Source organism: Micromesistius poutassou (genome assembly GCF_964030765.1).
Source record: "Micromesistius poutassou genome assembly, chromosome: 15".
Taxonomy (NCBI): Eukaryota; Metazoa; Chordata; class Actinopteri; order Gadiformes; family Gadidae; genus Micromesistius; species Micromesistius poutassou.
This window is the reverse complement of record NC_140285.1, coordinates 11,040,283-11,063,548: the sequence shown is the minus strand read 5'-3', so window position 1 is coordinate 11,063,548 and position 23,266 is coordinate 11,040,283. Positions and strand designations below refer to the sequence as shown.

The 23,266-nt window shown below is 45.7% G+C and overlaps 1 protein-coding gene across 1 annotated transcript in view; it reads right to left on the bottom strand.

Moving 5' to 3' along the window:
• Positions 1-22,537, bottom strand: part of dnah12 (dynein, axonemal, heavy chain 12) — a gene marked incomplete at both ends in the record, with an annotated part of 29,338 nt that extends 6,801 nt beyond the window's left edge. The window contains 56 exons of the mRNA XM_084479833.1: positions 1,264-1,456; positions 1,546-1,760; positions 2,140-2,285; positions 2,391-2,538; positions 2,644-2,885; positions 2,993-3,133; positions 3,228-3,317; positions 3,442-3,573; positions 3,687-3,863; positions 3,938-4,018; positions 4,103-4,265; positions 4,357-4,490; positions 4,606-4,800; positions 4,896-5,057; positions 5,693-5,885; positions 6,190-6,368; positions 6,824-7,120; positions 7,550-7,805; positions 8,707-8,873; positions 9,246-9,384; positions 9,632-9,783; positions 9,881-10,069; positions 10,706-10,825; positions 11,236-11,424; positions 11,750-11,833; positions 12,128-12,268; positions 12,418-12,601; positions 12,703-12,812; positions 12,912-13,031; positions 13,949-14,194; positions 14,279-14,518; positions 14,673-14,825; positions 14,931-15,103; positions 15,223-15,379; positions 15,586-15,705; positions 16,075-16,221; positions 16,400-16,535; positions 16,645-16,766; positions 16,869-17,063; positions 17,169-17,369; positions 17,695-17,880; positions 17,959-18,202; positions 18,389-18,582; positions 18,907-19,041; positions 19,162-19,287; positions 19,418-19,553; positions 19,644-19,822; positions 19,913-20,004; positions 20,094-20,247; positions 20,336-20,524; positions 20,790-20,985; positions 21,117-21,275; positions 21,383-21,452; positions 21,578-21,767; positions 22,007-22,091; positions 22,467-22,537. Coding sequence (XP_084335959.1) covers positions 1,264-1,456; positions 1,546-1,760; positions 2,140-2,285; positions 2,391-2,538; positions 2,644-2,885; positions 2,993-3,133; positions 3,228-3,317; positions 3,442-3,573; positions 3,687-3,863; positions 3,938-4,018; positions 4,103-4,265; positions 4,357-4,490; positions 4,606-4,800; positions 4,896-5,057; positions 5,693-5,885; positions 6,190-6,368; positions 6,824-7,120; positions 7,550-7,805; positions 8,707-8,873; positions 9,246-9,384; positions 9,632-9,783; positions 9,881-10,069; positions 10,706-10,825; positions 11,236-11,424; positions 11,750-11,833; positions 12,128-12,268; positions 12,418-12,601; positions 12,703-12,812; positions 12,912-13,031; positions 13,949-14,194; positions 14,279-14,518; positions 14,673-14,825; positions 14,931-15,103; positions 15,223-15,379; positions 15,586-15,705; positions 16,075-16,221; positions 16,400-16,535; positions 16,645-16,766; positions 16,869-17,063; positions 17,169-17,369; positions 17,695-17,880; positions 17,959-18,202; positions 18,389-18,582; positions 18,907-19,041; positions 19,162-19,287; positions 19,418-19,553; positions 19,644-19,822; positions 19,913-20,004; positions 20,094-20,247; positions 20,336-20,524; positions 20,790-20,985; positions 21,117-21,275; positions 21,383-21,452; positions 21,578-21,767; positions 22,007-22,091; positions 22,467-22,537 — 9,035 coding nt within the window. The remainder of the gene's footprint in view (positions 1-1,263; positions 1,457-1,545; positions 1,761-2,139; positions 2,286-2,390; positions 2,539-2,643; positions 2,886-2,992; positions 3,134-3,227; positions 3,318-3,441; positions 3,574-3,686; positions 3,864-3,937; positions 4,019-4,102; positions 4,266-4,356; positions 4,491-4,605; positions 4,801-4,895; positions 5,058-5,692; positions 5,886-6,189; positions 6,369-6,823; positions 7,121-7,549; positions 7,806-8,706; positions 8,874-9,245; positions 9,385-9,631; positions 9,784-9,880; positions 10,070-10,705; positions 10,826-11,235; positions 11,425-11,749; positions 11,834-12,127; positions 12,269-12,417; positions 12,602-12,702; positions 12,813-12,911; positions 13,032-13,948; positions 14,195-14,278; positions 14,519-14,672; positions 14,826-14,930; positions 15,104-15,222; positions 15,380-15,585; positions 15,706-16,074; positions 16,222-16,399; positions 16,536-16,644; positions 16,767-16,868; positions 17,064-17,168; positions 17,370-17,694; positions 17,881-17,958; positions 18,203-18,388; positions 18,583-18,906; positions 19,042-19,161; positions 19,288-19,417; positions 19,554-19,643; positions 19,823-19,912; positions 20,005-20,093; positions 20,248-20,335; positions 20,525-20,789; positions 20,986-21,116; positions 21,276-21,382; positions 21,453-21,577; positions 21,768-22,006; positions 22,092-22,466) is intronic.
• Between the last annotated feature and the right edge of the window lie 729 nt (positions 22,538-23,266).

Sequence of the window (23,266 nt, the reverse complement as noted above, 5' to 3'; positions counted from 1 at the left end):
CCTTGTAATTTTGTTTTGAGGAGGGCTGTCAAACCATGAGAAAACCTTTAGGGTCTATATTGCGAGAATAGGTTACTTGGACCCCGCTCATTGCCAAACGTGGCTTTATTTAGCCTAATGACTGATATTGAAAAGTAACAACATGGAATTAATGTTAAATCAGAATTAAAATACTATATCCTAATTAAAGTATAGCCTATAGAAGCCAAGAGATTCAGTAAACTGAGCCTATATTGACTTGTTCTTTCCATGCTTAGCTCGAAAGGCACTTGTAATATAAATAAAATATAGGCTAAGTAACACCAAACTAACAATTTCTAGTTGAATTTCAACAAGGTCCACAGTCCACACAGAGAGGCAGAGAGACAGAAGACATGGAAAGAGGGAGGGAGACAGACTGGAAGAGTTTTTGGAAAGGATCATGCCATTTAAGAGAAGTTCTCTGAAAAGCTCTTTGAGGTATCTTTTTGCCATCTTTCTCTCTTGTTCAAATTTGATGTTCTTGTTCATTTTGATACCCTGGCTGTAATTTTAGGTTAAGTGTTGAGTAAGTAAATGAAACCAAATAGCGGAGTATCCGCATTAATTGTGTTAAAAAAACAACAGTAATAAAACAAACGTAACATTTTTATTTAAAAATGACAGCACTAGTTTGAGTCATTTACTCAGTCTCAGACCTTAACCAAGACTTTATTTTCTTCTTCCCAAACACACGTCTTTCAATCAAAACGTTTCACGCGCAACACACGCGGAGCGGCGACAGAGAAAGGTGCGCGAAGGACGTTGTAGATCAGCCTGCACTGCAGTCAATGCAGTAGGTCCAAATAGATGGATAGATAGATAGATCTAACAAGCATTTTTCCTGTATATTCTGTGGTCTAGTAGTGAGTGATCAGTGAACAGTGAATGGACGGAGAAAAGTTTATTATTATTATTTTTTCAAAGATGGGCTATTTGGCGTGATATCTCTTGCGTGTGCGTGAGAGTGTGAGATTGACGCTGAAAGCGTGAGTGTCACGCCAGATGCGTGAGAGTTGGCAACCCTGGTAACGATAGCCGACTCTTGGTCAGTTGAACGTTGTTATGGAAACTAGGCTCATGAAAGTAGTTTCGGCTAGTTAGCGTAGCGATACTTTCTGTAATTAGGCATGATCTTTTTGTCCGTTCTTTCACCAGGCATTTAAACACTCTCGAGAATGGGAATTGACCAATCGGAGTGCTTGCTTAAACTTGCGTGTTATTGAATGATACTTCGTGTCCTACCTCTCCTTGGCCACCATGATCCCGAGCAGCTGGTCTTCCAGGCCTTCGGGGGTGATCATGAAGTTGAGCAGGGACACCTTGGTGGCCAGCTCTGGGAGGTAGTGGGGGTTCCTCAGCTTGGTGGTGATGTAGAAGCGGAAATCGTGGGAATACTCAATCACACTCTCTCCCAGTCTGATGCAATCCACACCACCTGGAACAGAACAAAACAAACTAGCACTCCCGTGAGGACGCGGGATCATGGACTGCATGATGTTGGACACGACTGGAGGCGTTCCGTACCTTGTTTGAAGGTCTGTTTCAGGAGCAGGGGCTCCAGCGAAGGGTCCAGTTCCTCCCTCACGTTCTCCAGCAGCAGCGGGGTACCAAACTGGATGCAGTTCTCCAGTGTTCTCATGTAGTCCCCGTCCGTCAGCTTGATGACACTCAGGTTGTTCTCCTTCTCAGAGTTCTTCACCCACTTGTTGGCCTGCCCCTGGGGGTCAATCATGAGAGGCCTGCACACACAGGAGGGATTGCATGATACCGTATTAATGACGAGCAGTCCATAGTGGCGGTAGCTCGGTAGCAGGTTGCACGGCAACTGCAGGGGTAAAGCATGGTTAGAAGTTCAGTTCACCTTACCACTAGCAGCTTCTGAGTGTTGTTTGTGTGTGTGTGTGTGTGGGTGTGGGTGTGTGTGTGTGTGTGCGCGAGTGATTGAGTGAGTGAAGTGGAATAATATGACATGCATCTATTTATTTTTTTATGACAAAACATCTATACTTAATAGATATAATTACCGTTATACTATTCATCTATTCATCAAAGGTATTTGTATTAGTCTCAGTCGTCTTTTCTGTTGTAGTCTGAGAGAGTCCAGTTCAAGGGACTCACCATCTACGGGAGTTGCTTACGATGACCCCGTTGTCGATGGAGAAACTGTCGGTGGGCAGCCCTGCAATGTTCCACGCCCTGATCTTAATGGGATCCCCCAGGGTCTTGCTGAGAGAGAATTCATCTGAAGATGGAATCTTCTTCGACTGTAAAATAATACATTGCAGTGAACCGTCAATACGACTAGACTGACGACTATAAGACTGTTTCCAGGGTCCTTGAGAACCAACAACAGCTGTTGCCAGCTTTACCTGGCAGAGTTTGGTCCAAATCTTGGCGCAGTCCTGCCTGAAGCCGGAGGTGAAGGCCCCCAGGTAGGCGATGACTCCGGCAGAAATCAACACATCCCCGGTCAGGGTGTCATAGGTGTGCTGCAGCTCATCTGCTGCCTTGGACCATCTTGAGAGCAACATCATATATTTACTCATATATTTACTTCATATATTTATGTGTAACACAAGTGAAGGGTGGGGTGAGCTTGTCATGTCTAATCATCTCCTCCACCTGGTCTTTTCTCCTCCCAGGCCTCCGATGAGCTTCTCCGCCCTCTCCAGCTTCCGGGCGCACAGGTCCACCTGGAACTCCAGCTGGGCCTTCTCCTCCGTCTTCTCATCGAAGGTCTTCTGCAGGGCGGCCAGGCGGTCCTCCACCTCCTTCAGCTCCCCTCTCTTCTGGTCCAACAGTGCCATGGTGGTGGCCAGGGACTGCTGGGCCTCCTTCAGGTTGGCCTTCTTCGGAGCCACCACCTACGTACAACAACAGGGGGAGGTAGAAGGAGGAAAACTTGACGAGATAGAGGAGATGGAAGAAAGACTTTGGCCCTGGGGTGTGTATGGAGAACAATGGGAGCTACCTTGGCCACCCGGTCATAAACCTCCATGGCCTTTATCCACTTGCAGAGGCCCTCGGCTGCAGAGGAGGCCTTGGCCACTATGCTGGGGTCAAAGTCTGGGTTGGTCATGTAGTCGCTGCGGATCTTCTGCATCACAGCGACCTGCAACAGAAAGGGACGCATAAGTCAAATAGAATCAAACTGAACAAATCTCCAAACATTTTACTTTATTTGATTTAGTTCCATTACAACTCACTGGAATATTGTCCTTGTCATACACTCTTAGGTCTCGTAAGAAGTTCATATCACCCAATAACTTCTTGCTTGGTCCCCAATAGTCCAGAATCTGAAAGGCCAAACAGCAATGATCAGATTGGAAAGTGCCATTCCATATTTGTTCATTTGCCACCACAAGCACATCAAGGCAGGGTTGACCATGTTTATTTAGCTATAAGAAAAGACTTTTTAACCTTTTGGCCAGTCCCAGCTGGGTCGGCGATCTTGTTTGGCTTAATATCCTTCATCACGCACACCGCTGACATGACCAGCTTCACCCCCGACGGCGGGTTCTTCATCGACTTGACAATCGTCACGTCGGACGGCTGGGGTGAAAGAGGCATTGTTACTGAGACGGGGGGTCTTGTCTTTACTGGCAAGAGATAAACATTTGGGAACAGTGAGATGTCAGAGTTAAGCTAAAACAATGAAATCCTACTTTAAGTGTGTCCAGGGCGGAGAGAGCGGCCTCCAGGGCAGGTATGGCCTCGGCCAGGTCGCTCTCACACTCGTCCTTCAGGGCCTGCGCCGCGTTGGCCTTGATGGTAGCTGCCTCTTCGTCCACGCGGACAAGCTTACTCTTGGCTTCTACCTGCACCGACTCCACCTCGATCACCTGGTGGAAGACACAGGAGAGAGTTGAGACCGGAGGTTGGTATTAACGTTAGCGATGGAGTGCAGAGTGTTTACCTTCATCATCTTGGTGTTGTCGATCTTCGCCTGCTCCAGCTTGGGCTGTAGCTCGATGAGTTCCATCTGCATCTCCCCCACCTGCAAAATTTCATAGAATAATCCCAATAAGCAAAACACAGAGATGGATTTGGGATTTTCTAAATCATTTCGCATGCCACCCACCTGAGACTCGGCAAAGGCCAGTTTATCCAGACCATTGGTGTACCTCTTCTTAGCCTTCATCACGGTATCTCGTTTCTGGGTCAGAAGCTGGCGGAAGGCAGCGATGAGCTCAAGGTAGGAGGTGGGCGTCACGTAGTTGTGCCGTCCTAACTCTGACATGAATCTTCAGGGAAAGAATGTGAAACCATGAAAGGGTATTTATTCTGCCGATATTGACATTGAAAGTACGGCACGTGAAGGAGAGAGGGACCTACTTATGGGAGAGTTGTATGGCGGACGTGTGGAAGGTTTTACAGATGGGCATGACTTGATTGCGCTCATGCTCGCTCATCTCCAGGGTTTCCAAGAAGGAGTTGGCCACTCGTTCCAGCGCCTCCTCTGGCCACGGCTGATATGGCACGAGAATCATTATTGACATATAGAATTATTCTTACTAAATTAATACAATTTTTATATTTGAAATATGGAATATCACTTTTTTCATATTGTGTTTACTTCTGTACCTGAAACCAGTCAATAGTGCAGCAGTTGATGAGAGATGGAAATTGCCGCAGGCGATTTCTAAAGGTGTTCCCGATGGGACTGAATGCCACCACAATGTGCAGGTTTTCCCTACAGCGGCCCACAAAGAAGGCAAAGAGAGCCAGGGGGCTGAACTCCAGGTCGTTGTTACCAGCCTGGGCGAGGGGACGGACGGCCTGTGGAGCGGTGAAGGAGAACGGGGCTGAGATCACATCAAGATCCTGCATCATGACCATGTACCACTCTGGAAGGATGTAGCTAGCTCTAATACCTCCATGATCTCCTGCTTCTCGTCCACGGCAAACAGGTTGGGCACTTCTCCTGTGTTCAGCACGCTGTCCACGTCCTCGAGGAAAGCTTCCTCCTTGATCTGAGCGTCGGTCAGCAGGAACACAGTCTTCTGACCCTTCACTCCTGTGTTTTTAAGCAGCAGCTGAAGTGGTGGAAAGAAAAACACAATTGTTAAAAGGCAAAATACATCCAAGGTTTGGTGTCAAACCATTAATGAGAAATATATATTAAAAAAATTGAATTATATAAAAAAATGTATATTCTCCCCAATCTCGGAAAACATTGAAGTCTGATGTTGATTTACCTCTGAGGACAACAGGCAATATTTCTGTGGTGTAGATGGACAACAAACAACGGATATTACTGTCCCATTAGCAACTTGAGACCAAGAATGGAGTTGGAGTTTATAGACAATGTCTATGATGAGAGGGTTTCACAAGTAGCCAACTCACACTCTGTGAACTGTTTAAAACAGCTACAACTGCTTTGTTTGGGATATTTGTGTAACAAAGCCAAAATAAAACCATGTCAGACGAGATAGCCGATGGTTTCAGAGATTGTTGCCCTCCACACAGACTGTTTACCTGCATGCAACCAAAGCCCGCTAAAATCTGATTGGTCAATACTTCTCGGACTCCAAACGGACAACAAGCGATAACCAGAACCCTCCGATCCCAGAATCTCGCCCCCCGTTGCCTACAGATCTGCATTCATAGGCAGATCTCTGTTTATAGTCTACTGATACTCTTCACTCAAACAAAGTGAGACCATGCCAACCTTGAGGTCATCCCTCCACTCGTTCATGCCGTAGCTCTTGGAGATCTCTGGCTGGAAGATGGTCATGTCGGCCATGGAGGTGGCCAGGCGGGTGATGGACTGGCGTCCGCTGCCTCCCACGCCCACCAGGAGAGCGTTGCCTCCCGGCTGCTTCAGCACACGACTGATACGGGACAGGTGCTCCAGCACATAGCTGTAGAGTAGGAGGAGAGAGACAAGAACGGTCATCAGGTGCGTTGTGGGTCTCATGAGCATTTTATCATTGAGATCATTTAATCATAATGAAATCATTGGAATTTATAGTAAAGTAGTAAAGATTAGTAAAGATTTTGCTTTGCATCTTTCATTTTGTGTATCATATATTGTGTATCACTTTGATTATTAGAATTCTAGAAAGAAAAATCTTTTGTCATTTACATAAAATAATATATTAAACATAGAATACACAATTTAGGATGTACTCTTGAACTTGATTCTGTAGTGTCAAAATGATTTACCGGAAGATGACGAGGTTCATGCGGTTCTTGTGGGTCTGGTTGTATTCCTCCAGACAGAGCTCTGCCACCTGGCCGAAGCTTTCCATGGAGGGCACCTCGGCGTACAGGCGCTCATCCTCCTCCAGGTCACGGTTCATGTAGTCGCCGAACAACAGGCTGCGCATGTCTTCCTCAACCAGCTGAGGGTGGGGGAGAGGCGGCAACATCCAAATGAAAACTTGGTTTGGTGCGGGATAGTGTAGTGGTTGGGGGGGCTGGGCGGCTGGCAGCCAGAAGGTACTGGGATTGATCCTCAGTGTCCGCACCCTAACTACCTAGGCATCATAGGGCAAGAGGTCTAACCCTCTACCACTTCCTTATGACCTGTATCTGAATTCACTGTAAGTCGTTTGGGATGAAAATATTGTATGAATGGTAAATAGAAAATAGTAAACAGCAAAAGCTACAGTAAATCTACTTTGAGGCCTCGGTCCCACTTTCACTTTCAATTTCAGTGCGACTATTGTGACCAGCTCTGCCGGGTTCGATAAAGAACACTGGGTCCAGACTCAACACTGAAGTCAATCCCTGAACTTCTGAATCCATGACAACAAAAGCAAAACAACAACAACAACACCCACCAAATCCAACCCACCTGTTTGTCTTTCTTCAGGTGGTCGAACAACTGCTCGAAGGACTCCCGGAAATGGTCTTTGACAATGTCGTTCATGAGCTGGTAGAGCCAGGTGCGGTCGGCGGCGTCCACCAGGCGGTCGTAGTACACGCGCAGGACCTCGTGGACGAACAGGCGCGTCATGGTGCCCTTGTTCTCCAGCGACTCCTTCTTCAGCAGCAGGCAGCCCTGGACCACGCGGGAGAAGTCCCGCAGGTTGAAGGTGTAGTGGGACTTGGCCGGCGTGGGCAGCAGGTTCTTCATGGCTTTCTTGTACACCTTGAGGGGAGGGGGGGGGGGGGGAGAGGGAGCAAAGAATACTCTGTATGAAAATCTGGGACAAGCGTGTACATACTGTATGAACAGTGCAGAAGTTGTGGACAACTGGACACTGTCCAGTCGTCTGTTGACTTGTTACGAAGTTTGAAATGTAATCTGTCTATTCTAGAAGTTTCATAAAGAACTGTCAGGGAAATTTAAATACTATACTCAAGATACCAGGATAATATGTAAATTAAATTATATATATTATATTATTATATATATATATATATATATATATTTGAAAACGCCATCTTTTAAGGTCTTAAAAAAACATGTCATGGTACTGTGGCAAAATTTCCAAAACTCTTTGTTCAAATCAAAAAATGTTCACACACAATTAAAACATCTCAAGCAAGGTCTGGTATATGTATTGGAAGGACATACCTCCAGCGTGGCGGCCACTATCTGGTTGCCGACGGCGCAGTACTCAGGGGTGAAGTCGTTGTTCTTCAGATAGAAGGCGACCACGTTGGAGAAGATGCGCACCATGGTGTCGTCGCTGAAGGCGTTGATGCTGCAGATGTTGAAGTGGCGCAGGAAGCGGGGCGTCACCGCGTTCCTCCCGCCCCCGGGAGGCCCCATGGCCGAGATGATCTGCAGGTCCACCAGCGTGATCTTGGAGGTGTCCTTCAGGTCGTACCTGACAAACAACAATCACAAGTCTGCACAAGCTGCTGTTTTGCATCAGGTTTGTATTTCTAGTCACATGCTTAAAGCTAGCTCTAGGCAATATATGTTCGATTTTTTTTTTTTTTCCTTTACTTGGTAAATGGTCCTCATTTATATAGCGCTTTTATCCAAAGCGCTTTACAGTGTTGACTGACATTCATGCACACATTCACACACCGACGGCGGAGTCAACGATGCAGGGCGACAGCCAGCTCGGCAGGAGCAATTAGGGTGAGGCGTCACGCTCAGGGACACCACGACACTCAGCTAAGAGGACCCGGGGATCGAACCAGCAACCTTGCGGTTACCAGCCAACCCGCTCTACCTCCTGAGCTAATGCCGCCCCTAGCTTTACTTCCTAACAGCAATTAAATGCTCTGACAAAGAAAGAAAAAATCATGTATCTGTGGCTGTCGCAGGCCTTTAATAGGCCCCTCCAATCATTTCATTCGGCCGGAATGAAATGATTGGATGAACTAGTGGGCTAGTCGTGTGTTTTGGGGGAGTGGCTTTGGAAGGAGGCCTGAAGAGAGGGATGGGATTTTTTCGGTTGGATACTTCAAAATCGAGCTCAATCTGCCTTGTTACTCCAAATATTCCTACCGTAGCTTCAGAACTGCATTAACCTGCACTGTTAAATCCACCTCAACTTTAGGCATGACACTTGTTTAACATGATGTGTTTTCAAATTACAGAGCACAACGACAACTCAAACTCGCCTTGGATTTTGTCATTTTAAAAGGTCTGTTGAGCGAATTGCGGAAAAAATACAATACTAAAAATAGTTGACAGCTGCTGTGAACAGGCCCCCATAATGCTGGTTAAACTGGACCTTTCTACATGATCTGAACGCAGCAGTGAACAGTCCCTACCAGTTCCCATGGTCAAAGTACTGCCGGAGGAGCTCCACGGGGGGCTGGGCTCCAAACTGCTCCAGCGCAGGCATGTTCATGTCATCCACGAAGACGACACACTTTTTCCCCATAGGCGGCCCAAACACCCCCTTCCTTCTTTTATCCAGTCTAGACATGATTATATTCTAGGGAAAAAAAAACAGATTTGAAAGTTACTAGCTGTAACTTTATGGTTGGCAATGTACCAGCATAAATGTACAGTACATGTTATTATATCGATGTTTGTATTACTCTTGTTGATAGATAGTCTATTGTCTATGACATTTCATATTGTTTCTATTGGTGATACAGATTTCCATGCGGATGTAATATTTGACGTTATTGTCTATCCCTTTTTGTATTTGCCGCTGTTACACCCTACCTTCCCTGCAGGGATGAATAAAGTATCCATCTTTATCTATCTATTGAATTTTTAACATTTGAGGACTTCCAAGCGCTGCAGAAATAAATGGACCTCAAAGTAACCTCGTTCTTTTATGTTGCATTTTGTCGCTGACCTGACTCTGGTTGGCGCTGGTGCGGGCGGAGAAATTGATGAAGAAAGGCAGAAAGCGGTCCTTGTCCAAGTTGTTCATCAGTTTCTCCTTCACATAAACAGACTTCCCGGTGCCGGTGGGGCCGACAAACAATAGAGGCCTGAGGAGAAATTGAGTGGGGAAAAAAAGGTTTTACATGAAAACAAGGGAAAAATAAATGCTATGCTATAAAATCTAAAATGGCTGTAAGGTGCGGAAAATTTATTCTCCTCATAGAGGACAATCAATTTTAAGTTTAGATAAAATTCTAAGGTTATATATTTGTTCTCCTCATTTGTATTTCCACCCCCCCCCCCCCCATAATATTAATTTTCAGGAAAATCATGGGAAAAAAAGACAATATTTACACAGCATTATTGATGCAGAGATCCATGAGGTAGGTGTAGCGCACAGTGTCCAAGGTGGGAACGATGATGTCCTGCACTTTGGTCTTCTTGTCCCCGAGGCTGAGGTTCTTGATGGAATCGTTCCAGTGGACCCACTGGCCTCTTCCTTTAAACTGCACAAGAACTCACTGTAAAGGTCTGGGAGGTTTGTTCTAACGGCAGCTCTTATAGAGTGTCCTAGAGTCCTACGACTATGACAAACACACTGACCTCGTAAGAGTAGTCGTACACCAGGCCCTTCTCTTCCAGTGGACACTCCCATCGCCCTACAGCGGCGGGGATGGGGTGCGTGTCCATCTTCCCAGAAATGGTCTCCCTGAAGAAGCCATCAAACCTCTCCCTGCTCTCTGCATCGCAGCAGCCCCCCACGGACCACACCAGGGAGAAGGCGAACGCCGCCTGCAGCCACAAGCACACAGATCGACACGGGAGCCACCTTTAGATAACGCAGTGTACCTTAATTAAACAAAGGCCTTAAATATTATATTTTTAATAAATAAACCAAACCCATCAATGCATAAATCAATCAATACATGCACTACTGTTCAAAAGGTTTGGGTCACTTAGAAATGTCGTTATTTTTGAACGAAAAGCAGTTTTTTTCAATGGAGATAACATTAAATTAATCAGCAATATAGTCTAGACATTGTTGATGTGGTAAATGACTATTCTAGCTGGAAACTGCTGATTTTTAATGGAATATCACAGGTATACAGTGCCCCGTTTCCAGCAACCATCACTCCAATGTTTGATTGGTACATTTTTTAGCTAATCATGTTAAAAGGGTAATTTATGATTAGAAAACCCTTGTGCAATTATGTTAGCACAGCTGAAAACTGTTGAATAAAAGTGTGAGTTTTCATGGAAAACATGAAAATGTCGGGGTGACCCCAAACTTTTGAATGGTAGGGTATATATTTATGGTTATTCTCCTTTTCAACTGAAAACAATGTGAATGTATGTACGCTAAGAAGGCCAATGCTTCTGTGCATTACAGAACATAGGGTTTTCCAGTGCCGTGCATCATTCTGGTACCATTATCCATGTACGTATGTTGTTGCTGCCAGGGTCCTCCCCCACAGGCTCAGCAAGCAGGACCTCAAACAGGCGGCACAGAGACACCACCGTGTTGCTGTCGTTGGTGGAAACGACTTCCTGCAAACAGACAAATCATTCACCAGAAGAAAAGCATGTCTTAGCCGAGCAAGCATGGAGAGAAAAAAAAAAAAACTCAAAGTCCACATGTATGTGGATGTTGGTCTATGGATGTTTTTTGTCCAATCAGACACAGGCAGAGATGCTTCGGCCAATGGAATGCAGATTAACACTGGAGAGAGCGGAACAGTACCTACCTCTACTGACTAGTACTAGTACTGACCAGTTTTTTTGAGGACGCTGAGTATTTTTCCATACATTTTCAACACAAATAGCCATTAACAAACCATACACTAATACTGAGAAGCACACCACTCCAATAAGGCTGATCACTAATTACAACCAATAATATGTACCTTTATCCTTGAGTTGGGGATCCCTGTGGGGTGATTTAATTTGCGGTCACTCACCCTGCAGTGTTTCCGCAGCACCCTGAGCATGGGAGGCACCAGCCAGAGGAAGAGCTCCTGGATCAGAGCGCTGTGGTCGGGGCCCCTCAGGGCCTCGGGCAGCGTGTTCATCCAGGAGGTGACCAGAGGCTCCCAGCCCAGCTGAGAAGGCTCCATGTAAATCATACCACAGCGGCTCACTGTGGCAGGCTGAGGAGCACAGCAATAACCCGGGAGACACGGTCAATGGCTAGGGTACTATGCAAACAGTATGTTTTGTGTTCCTGACTTTTAAGACAGGAAAATACACTTTTATTAATAATACATTTAAAATATGCATTTTATTTCATGGACTTTTAGACAGACACACATGGACATAGGACATACATTAAAAAAACAAAAACGATATAAAAAAGAAGTTAAAAGATATATACACACACATTTATATATATACATACACATAAAATGCATTCAATCCGTGGTATGTTAATACACATATTAAACGAATAACCTTTCCCTCCAGCAGTGGACTTACTGAAGCCTGCGACAGGTCCATGGCTTCAAAGATCAGGCTCATCTGGTTCGACATCTGGATGATCTCACCACTCATCAGGCACAGCTAGGGATTGAGAAAACTTGAATATATTACTATATTGAACATGCATCGAACCGTTACCTCTTAAACACATGTTCAACTGCTACTACAATGCTGTTTCATCGTTTATCAGATGCTTTCTTCAGAAGTGAATTTCTGTTGATGCGGTACATGTCATTAAGGAGCAGGCATCTTCCTCAGAGATGCCTACAGGTAGACTGCAGACATTGTGGTTTGAACCCAGAACCTTTGGGCTGTGAGACAACAAGCACCCTCAGCACCACTTTCCTGCTACTATTCAGATTTGATCGCCCCTACCTTTTTGTTGTCATCCAGCACGGTATTCATGCTTTCGATCCAAAGTGTGTCGATAGGTCCGTCGAACACGACCCATTTACGATCCGGGGTGTCGGAGGAAGCAAACTCACGGAAGGTGTTGGCCACAATCCCATCCGACCACTACACCAGAGACCGCATCCACCAGGACAGACAGGACGGGAAAGAAGTTAGAAATTCAGTTCACATTTGGAGCTCCAATACAAAGGTGATCCACCTAGCACACATGCGCTGTGTGTTAACATGTTAGCGTGGAAGGTGTGTGTGCCGACCTCATGGGAGACGGGGTCAAACTCTCCAAAGAGCTGCCCCATGGTGATGGACTTGGGGTTGACCGTGCGATAGGTGACCTTCTCCTCCTCGTTCAGGCCCTTCTCGTTCATCAGGGTCAGAGTGTCCGCCAGCACGTGGAGGACTTTGGTCTTCCCGGCAAACGGCTCCCCCACCAGCATGAAGCTGGGACACAAGAACACAGATTGGTACATTAACACAAACCCATCTTTTGTACTCCACTGTGTAAAGTTATTGAAACGTGTGATAATGCTTTGTTATCTCACCCGTGCCTGACGATCATCATCTCGTACGACTGGATGATCTTCTCCAAGAATAATTGCGTGGGCTGTACGTTGTGATTCTTACAACACTCTCTCGCGGCCTCAAGAAACAGCTGCAAAACGACCGTGACAGAACATCACCGGAGATGAAGAGAGCAGAAGAATTTGACATGACATGATGTGTGCAATGTGGTTTGTGAAGACAACCAAACCTGATAGTCTGCGACAGGAAGTGAGATGCCGGGGAAGAGATCGCTGGTGATGCCATTGAACAGTGGGATGTCGTGTGACAGGAACTTGGGCTCGTTCACGTCCTTGATGGATCTCAGGAGCTGGTCACGTTGCAAAGCAATAAACAAACCATGAATGAGATTCACTTTCGACACTGAAATACATGTATCCACATTTCAAGAAAGATTGGATGGATTAATGGATGGTGTGATGGGAAAAATCAGTTTTCACATCCTGTGTCTCTAAATGTGTCTGTTTTCGTGACACCTTCGGGGAATGTGTTGGGGGCTGTTTTCCTGACCCCCCCCCCCCCCCCGGGGAAGAAGGGACCAGTGTTACAACTGATAGCGTGGCCAAATGGTTTAGTCCTTTAAGACATCCTGAGGAGGTTCATTGACAGTTTACCATCTGGTTAACCAATACTATAGTTTATTGGGGGGCACAGATGCCCTCAGATTCCTGCCAGAAACTGTATAAGACGTTGTCGCGTTAGTCAATGCGTCAGACTACGGCCTGTGGACCTCTTGGAGGGACACAGGTTGATTTCCCATCCAGCGGTCTTCAGCCTGCGGAGCTATTGGAGCGACAGGCTGATGTCCCATCCAGGTGCAGGGGTCTTCAGCCTGCGTGCCTCTTGGAGGGACGCAGGATGATTTCCCATCTGGAGAGACGCAGGGAGGACTCTCATCTAGACCTCTAGATGATTGTATGATAGGCCTCAGATCATTGTTTTATGGATTATTGTTAGTTTGTTATTTTTTGGTTGCATGTCACTGTATCGTTATTGCCCAAATATATGACCATAATTGTTATAAGTTCGGTATGACTCTTTATTCTACCCAGTTTAGACAGTTGTGATTGACTTGGCTCAAAATTCCCACCACAATGGATAGATAGATAGATGAATCCACAGATGGATGATGAGTGTATAGATGTATGAATTTATAAATAGCTGAATGAAGGATGGAGCTGATGGGCTGATTGATGATGAACGGGTGATATATTTCAGCGTGCTGACCAGTATGTCCTCGTTCTCGTTAGGGAACTTCAGCTTGAGGTTTCCCGCGGCCACCAGCACGGCTTTGACGGCCCTCATGCCGTAATCGTAGTGGAACTGGGAGGAGAGCTGCTCTGAGCAGAGCCTGTAGGTCATCACGATCTTCACCGAGAGAGGCTTGGCGTTCAGGAAGCCATAGGAGTACAGAGAGATCTCCGCTATGAGGGCGTAGTTCGGGACCATCATGGCCACCGTTCGGAACAACACCTGTGAAGTAAAAAAACGTTTGAAAAACAAAGCTACTAGTACAAGTGCACATCCAGAAATTGAACAAAAGTGTAAAAGACAAACCTTAAGGTTATCCGGAAGTTCTGAGCGGCCAGCGTAGCCGGGATTCATTGTGATGGACACGAAGCAGTTGGGGTTCAATTTGAGAGTGGTGCCTTCAAAGTCAAAGTACTCCAGCTTGAGCTCCACGGCCCTCTGGATGCAGAGCACCTGCTGGGCCACCACCGACAGCACCTCCAGCTCGATGCGGTTGAACTCGTCGAAGCAGGCCCACGCACCCGAGGACGCCAGACCTTTGAAGAACTGTCAAAGGGCATTGGATATTTCAACATTCATGGAAAGACATTGGTGTATACATTTCTTCTTGTTGGATTTGATGACACTTTGTTTAGACATTTCTGAAGGGAGTTCGGTAACGTTGTCAAACGGGTAGGAAGTGGAGCACAATGGGCTTCACCTTCCCCATGGCCAGGTAATCCAGTCCATCAGAACAGTTGAAAACCACACACTGCACGGCCAACGCCTTGGCCAGATCCTTGGTGGTCTCGGTTTTCCCTGTGCCGGCTGGACCCTCGGGAGCTCCGCCCAAACTCAGGAAAAAAGCCCCGATCTGAGGATGCAGACCACAGGGTGAATCTAACGGCTCCACGTTTTTACACACACCGTCACACAACACAGTGAAGCAGAACGACTTCCGGGTTAATGGACGGCTTACCAGGGTACGATAGCATCGGTCGGTCAACGGGGTAATGACCAGTCTGGGGGAATTCCCCAGGTACTCGTACGCATACTTGACGTCGCAGTTGATGATGCGAACTCGCACGTTCTCATTGGTCCAGTAGTAGCGCAGCTGAGCCAGCCACTGGAAGTCGGTTTCATGTGACACTCCTGAAAAGATACATCCATTTAAATTAACTATGAGGCAGACTATTTGCTTTCAATGTTTTCTTTTCACTAAAACGAGAGAGTTTTTCTGTACATGTTTTGACTTTTGCACTGTAATGTACCTTTCTCGATCAACTCCATGACCACATCCCTGGCGTGGACGTCGATGGTGACCAGTGCTCCCAGCGTGGTCCGGGTCTGCTTGGGCAGCTTGCCTCTTACGAGCTCCACCACTCCCTCCAGCTGGGTCTGCAGCTGCTTATAATAGTTCTTTAAACCCTGCAGAGATACGCACACGCACACACACACACACACGCACACACACACACACACGCGCACACGCACACACACACACACACAAACACACACACATTTTGGCTGTCTAATCTTTTTCATGAACAGTTCCAGTTTGTTAATATTTATAGTATTATTTATATTATTTTATTATTATCATCATCAGTGTTATTCTTATTACTAAAACCTACATCTGCTCCTTCTCTGATGGCTTCATGCACCTCCAGGGTCCAGTAGATCTGGGAGGTGCAGAGGACCACCTGTCCTGGCCACTCCTTCACCCACTGTTGGCGGGGGGTTTCTGCATAGGCCTGCAACACACACACACACACACACACACACACGTACACACACACACACACACACACACACACACACACACGCACACGCACATTTTTACCATCTCACGTGACTTTAATTTAGTTTAAATTAGTTAAAATAAGTGTGAAATACTGTACGTGAAATAATACTCTAATATACTTAATTTAATTTATTTTTAGTATTTTATATGCTATAAACTATATTTATATCATTATGCATATTATAAATATGATCAATATTATCTACTATAATATTATCTATAGTAACTGTTAATGAAACAACGCCCCCTAGTTGTTTCTAGGGAGCTTTTCGTGGTCCGTTGCTTAATATTACATATGCATTGTGGATGATGATCTTACCACCCTGGAGCGGGCCACCACGTCTCTGACGCTGCGCAGCATCATATCCTCCACCTGCACCAGCCACTTCTCCACAGCTCCCCGGGCCTCCGAGGTGGAGATGAGCTGGATGAGCTCAACACGCTCGCCTTCACTACTGTACATGGCCTGGGAGGACATGAGGAACACTTCAGAACCCGTGTGTGTGTGTGAGTGTGAGTGTGAGTGTGTGTGTGTGAGTGTGAGTGTGAGTGTGAGTGTGAGTGTGTGCGTGTGTGCCGGAGTGGGAGTGTGTGTATGTTTTTGTGCGTGTGTCTGTTTGACTGTGTGTGTGCACCTAACTTGCCTGGATATCCAGATTTGGAAGGAAGTCCAGTTTAGAGATGCCTTCGAAGCACTTCTTCAAATGGGGTTGCACACGCAGCGGGTCCTTGGTCTCCGAGAGGATCTCCAGCATTTCATCGTTGGACAAGAAGAAGAAACTAGAAGGGAAGAACACAGAGGTGGTGAGGTGTTCCTCAAAGGCAATTTGTGCAAAGAAGAAGAACAACAAACACGAAGAACCATGAAAAAAAAGGATGAAGTAGGTACCGTGGAAAGAATAGACGCTTCTTCTCCAAGTACGCGTTGAGTCCCTTCATGATGGTATCCAAAAGAACGTTGGAATCATGCAGTCGCTCAAGCAGCCCAGGCAGAGAGGTAGCTGGTAGAATCTACAAGAACAAAACATCCACATTCACATTATTTTGATAGATAAAAATAGAGTTATTTTACCAGAGCAGCCTTTTTGTGATCAGATTTCCCCGGCCACCTACCCTGGGGTCTTTGACGCAGTGCTTCATGACCTCCTTCCAGTTTTTGTCCACAGCTTGGAAGAGCCTCCCTTCCTCGGGCATCTGCTGCATGATGTCCTCAGAGGAGAAGATGGGCTCCAGGTAGAGCCACTGGGCCTGCACCTTCAGCCACTCGTCGATGGTCTCCTGGATCCGGACCAGGCGCTCCTCCCACAGCTGGAGGACACGTCATCATCAACATGAGCCCCGTCGAATTCAATCAAACCATGACAACTTCATTGGTCATCAGCTCGTTGTTGGGAACATAGACCTCTTGCCGACCTTAATCCTGTCCTCAAAGGGCTTGATGAAGGGCGAGCCCCTCATGGTCTGAGTCTTGATGATCTGGTCGTCCATCATGGTCTGAATCTCGTCCACAGACGTGAGGATGGACACGCCGCTCTCCCTGTAGGGGTAGTGGTGGAAGGAGATTGAATCCCAAATCTCCACCATGGCTTGCATCGCCTTCTCCAGGGAAAACTCCTGCATAGACACACACACACGTGGACACACACACACACACACACACACACACGCGTGGACACACACACACACACACACACACACACAGACACACACACAAACACACACACGCACACAGAGAAGTTTAACAGTTAACAGTGGCCGCCTGTATTATTATTTGAGTAATAATTATATAATAACTATAACTATATAGCTACATTTTTGTTCTCTATCATACTTTTATTTAAACAAAAAAGTAATCTAGTAGTAAATTACTTCAATATTACTATTTTGTTTAGAGAAAGTGTTTTGATATGTAAATATAGTCACAGCCCGGTTCTCTTACTTTGCTAGCAGAAGCGCTGATGGCCTCAAACTGTTCCAGGAAAGGAGCCAGGTTTTGCTTGAGAACTTTGCGCAGTGTTGTGCCAGAGTCTGGAGTGAGGTCATACTCCACGATCTCAGACATCTGTTGCCAGTGGCGTTCTCTGACCCCGGGGTTACACAGGATGGTCACCATAGGGATATGCTCCTGTTGAAAAGACCCCCACAGACGATGAATATTGCTATGAACAAGCACGACCAAGAGGCAAACAGGGACATGAGTTACCTTGAACTCCTTTATTTGATCCAATACCCGAGAGCACATGAGGAGAATGGGATTCTCCTGCTTGCTCTGATCCTCCTGCCTCTGCTTTGGCTTGCCACTGTCGGCCCTTTTCTCCTGTTCCTGATCAGCCTTCTTCTGTTTCTGCTGGAAGGACTTGAGCATCTTGTAGCTCTCCCTGAACAACTCGTCCACCTCCGTTTCCATGCCCTCTCCGTTGAGGTCCAGGAAGGAGCCATCCATCCACCTGGACACAATGACGCATCACCGACCGCTGAGTGGAACTTCCACTTAAAGCATCAATAATTAAAATTATTAATTAATAATGAAAAAGAAAAATCATGGACAAATCCCAAAGTCCTGCAGCGTGCCTTAAAACAAAGTCGATAGAAGTAGTAGAACATTTTGAATACAATAAGAACTGGATCAACACCTCTTCTCAGAGCGCTGCCACTTCTGCACCAGTCCAAACAGCGCCTGGTACGGTTCAACGTCCTCCTTGATAGCTTCGAGTTCAGGGTAACAGGTCAGCTCCCATTTGTAGAGGGACTCCTCTTTATTAATAAACTCAATGGCTTCCTCCGCAGAGTGGAGTATTTTCTGGACCGTTCTCACGTCTGACAAGTACTGTCAAAACAAAGACAAAAGACAAGTGTGATATCATAGTACATGTGGTGCTGCAATTAATAAAATATAAATAAATACAACCACTTTAATGATTTGAACAGCTGTTAAAAGGGTTATTATTAATATATGAAGTACCGCTCTCACACTAACTAGACTTCTTTATATAACTTAACTGGGTGCTGAATCCCACACGTCGTAATATTATTTCATGAAAGCACGGACAGCACTCTCAGCTGCATTCAAAACTTTTAATCGCCAACAACGGACGTTTCAGGCCGTGCGCCCTTCTTCAGCTTATAATGGTGATGAAAAGGGTTATTATACCTGCTGGGCCATGTCCAGCTCTGAGCATTCTGCAAACGCCTCCATCCTGCGTCCCACCTTCTCCAGCTCCACCATAAGCTTCTCCCGCCTGAGCAGCAGATCCTCCTTGCCCTTGCCCTTAGCCTCCTCTATCACCTGGATAGGGGGGTGAGACGGGAGCACCCACAATCATCATCACCATCATCATCATCAAAATAGAAAAAATGACGAAAAATAAATTGAGTCTGTGTGCCAGACATAGATTAGAGATGAGACCTCATCGTTGAGTTCAAAGACAGGAAGGATGTTCTGTGGCCACAGGAAGACGGTGGAGTTCAACTCCAGATACTCTGGCTCAAAGACGTGCATGTCCAAGAGATAACCCAGCCTACGGTAGGCTTCCTGTCCAGACCCAATGTCAGACAAGTACATGTCATCAATAAAGATTACACACAAAAAACACGCTGACTGAATGATTAGTGTGTTTCAATGTGGATTGATTTGAATGTCTTGAGCTACACTCACACCATACCTTTATCTTTTCCTGTAACACTGCAACGCCATTCGTCTTGACATCAGTGACGTAGGAGATCATCTCGGCTATGTCTTCTGTATTCTCCGGGACGTGGAGAGCTTTCTCTCTGATGGTCTCAAACTCCTGGCAGATCCTTTAAGAAGTCAATGTAAAACAACACGCAATGGAAAGGAGCAACTTATGTTGTCCGTAGTCCATGATAACACAGCAAGGTTTGACTTACTTAAGGTTTTGCTCACGGTGGTCTGTGACCAGCCTCGCCACAATGATTTCAGCAAAGGATTTAGCCTTCTTGGCGAGCCCCTGTTTCAGATCCACACAGTCCAGATGAATCATGGCGAAGTGGGCCTTTTCTGGCAGGCTGCTTATCTCCCTGGAGAGCGCAATAAACTCCTCGACAAGCTGAAAGAAACGCACCAAGTCAAGCGTACACGCAGAGAGGATTTGTCATCGAAGAGACCACAAATGTTGAGCGACCAATCTTGACTTTACCTCTGTGTACTCATTGAAGGTGTGTTGCTCTTCCAAGTACTTGTCCACTTTGGCCTGCGCGGCTCCGTTCACCAGCCAATCATAGTTGGTAACTGCAGGCAAGAGGTTAAAAGCAAGCTGCACATATAGAAAACATACATCCCACAATGAAGAATAATATACACATTGAAAAATAAGTCACCGTAGTTCTGGAAGTGTTTGTCGGGCTCCTCTAAGTGCACGCACACGGCATTCTTCACAGCAGCATGAGCCCTGGTGAGCACGTGATCGGACAGTTTTGCGTCAACAAACGAGTGATCGGCTTTTTGTTGCCCTAAATGGATCGTCTGTACTTTCTGTGGATAGACATTGCGGGACACCGTCAATGGGTGCAGGACAAAAACAACAACACAGAGGTCTTTACATCTGCTTCCATCATCTGACCTGCATAGTATTTGTGATGGCATTGAGAATTTCCAGAACAGCATCTTCCAGATCTCGAAAGCTAGGATACAAGTCGATCTTCTCGTCATCAAAGGTCAGGTCCATATGGAATAGTGGCAGCTTGCTTGTATTACTCAGATCAAACAAGTTGACAAACGCTTCAACACTTCTCTCCAGTAAGGATTTCAACTGTGAATCAAGAAGGAAAAACATGTGTTTGCATAAGATAAGAAAATGTGCAGATAAACAAGTGCTAAGAGTATATTCATATTGCATGCATTCATTGCATTTTACTACATTAATATAATTAGTATATCAACAAACATCCACAAAATAACCATCATGTTCTTTCTGTAATAAAGCTGTGTACATTTAGCATTGATCAGAAGGATGAAATGACTGGGCCTATTTGTGTTACTTCTATGTCCCTGTTCCCTATCGGGGAAGATCTCACCTGATTTGAGATGAGGGTATACAAGCTGTTTGAGAAGTGTGGCAGCTTCTTGGCTCTAACGCCCTGCATCATCTCCTTGTTGTTCACCAGGTGGATGACTTTTGGGAACCAGGTATTCATGATGCGCTCCTCTGTCTGGTCACACTCCACCATCACTTGGTTCCTGAGGCTTTCACAGTCGACCGGCCCCGACGCCCTGGGACAACAACGACAGCGACAGTGCACCACGGACAGCGCCTTAGTGGAAGTAAACCAAACTGCCTAAAATGTACTCTTGCACTCTTGGATAGATTTGAATACTGCAGTCATTCAGGAAATAACTCTCACTTGCAGCGCGAAAGGTCGGCCAGGAGCAGTGGAGAAAACGTTACGTAGCCGATATCCAAGACGCGCCGCATCACTGGATGAAGAACGTGTAGATTTTCTTTCATCGTTTCGCAACTTCTGATGAAGCTCTCGTGCCATGGCGTGGACAAATGGAGTACCCTAAACCAAAAATCATAGAAACGTGTTACAACAGCAGCATATTGTTTCACAATAATGCAAAGGGGGCCGTGATGCTGTGAACGAGTGGATTCACTGAGCGCGCTCACTTTGGGGAGGAATCACTCCTTTCGTCTGACACCGCTCCGTCCGGCTCTGGCTGGCGAAGGAAGGTGTTCACTGGAGTGAAAGCATGCAGCACACGGCGGCGATGGTGAGCATGTGTCAACTTTGCAATCTAATCTGTGAAGGCTACTTTCAGTTAAAAAGCGAAAATGTAACATTCAACAAAAGAAAAGATCAACCTGTGTGCTTGACCATTGCTTTGTGGAAGTTCTCCCTGACCTCCTCACAGAGCTCCTGTACCAGCCTCTCTTGTCCCGGGCCCTGCTGGAGGTGAGGGGCGATGCGAGACAGCATGGAGTCCAGACACTCCTGCTGTATGGGCACCACCTCTCTGCTCTCCACACACTTTCTCAGGAACATGAAATTATTCTGCAGGTACAGGTACAGTGAAAACGGGACAGCAGAATTGGACATGAATAGGCCCCTGTGTTGAAATTATAAATAATATGTAAAGGAGTGAATGTTCACAATTATTACCCTCTGCTTCCGTCTCTCACTGCACATCTGTAATTTAAATAGGGTCAAATGTAAATATATTTGAAACAATAACTTTTTGCAGCAAACATTAAGGGGTTTAAAGAATATTTATTGGCCAACTGATTACTCACACTAGGTGGAAATTCAGGCTCTGGGTTCTCAGCGGGCTCTGGCCTTTCTGTGCTTTTTCTATAGACTTCAGCGGCCCTAGAAACCCTGTATTAGAACAGAGATTACAATAAGACCCAACCTCATCATGATTTGTGGCATCACACAATGAACAAATTTAAAAAGTACAATTTCAGAAGAAATTGTGGTGTGTGTGTGTGTGTGTGTGTGTGTGTGTGTGTGTGTGTGTGTGTGTGTGTGTGTGTGTGTGTGTGTGTGTGTGTGAACCCAAAGAGCACAGTGTCCATCAGACATCACTGAAGCCTCACATGGCATCAACTGTCTGATTGTCTTTCATTGAACATTATGATACAAATGTTGTGTTCTGGACAGTTGCTAAGGTCTTCTGGGAGTGGCTTTCCTGGGTGGCTGCTGGTGTGTTAAATATGGTTGCTAGGGTTTACTGTGGAATGACATGCTTACATTATTTGATGAAGTTGCTCTTGTTGGACCTTACTCCTCCTGTGTCTCAATATCTTTTTTCTTACTGCCATCTTTGCTTCTTCTGCTGGTGACTGTGGTGGCCCAGTAAATCCCAACTTCTGTGGGTCTGGTATTGGCGGAAGCGCTGGACACTTGCTCATGTTTTCTATTGGCGGGTTAAACTCCTAAAGAACAGATCAGATGCAGCAAAACATAATCTGCGATCATTAAAAGACGGGGAAATTGGGAGAAGCTCTTTCGTGTGATACTAAATTAACTTACTTTATTAACTAGCTCAGCTGTACTGCATTGGTCCGCGTAGTCCTTTCTTTATAACGACAATTATCTTACCGCGACATTAGGGCACATCTTTAACGTAACGTCAAGGACGTAATGTAAACAACGGTGTTGTCGTGGAAACGACCAATCAAGCCAGAGCAAGTGGGAAAAATGTTGCTCTTGTTCTTATTTCAATGAAAATGAATAGGCCAAGATTGCAGTTATCGCCCCAAGGCATTTTTTAACCCGTCATTAAAAAGCCTTGATGATTTGGAGATTTTTGTAAAAACAATTGAGATATTGTCACGTAATATATATATATATATCTGTGTATAACACACAAATACAACAAGGGTTAAGTTGCAATTAAGTGCAACTCTACAAAAGTTCGGACATAGTTGAATCAGTAGTGGCCTTTAGAATACTCATAGTAACTATTATAATACATCCATGGGAGTGACACCTTGCGTTTAGTGTTTTAGTATTTTCTTTATTCGTTGATTGGTCTAACATCTTGCAAC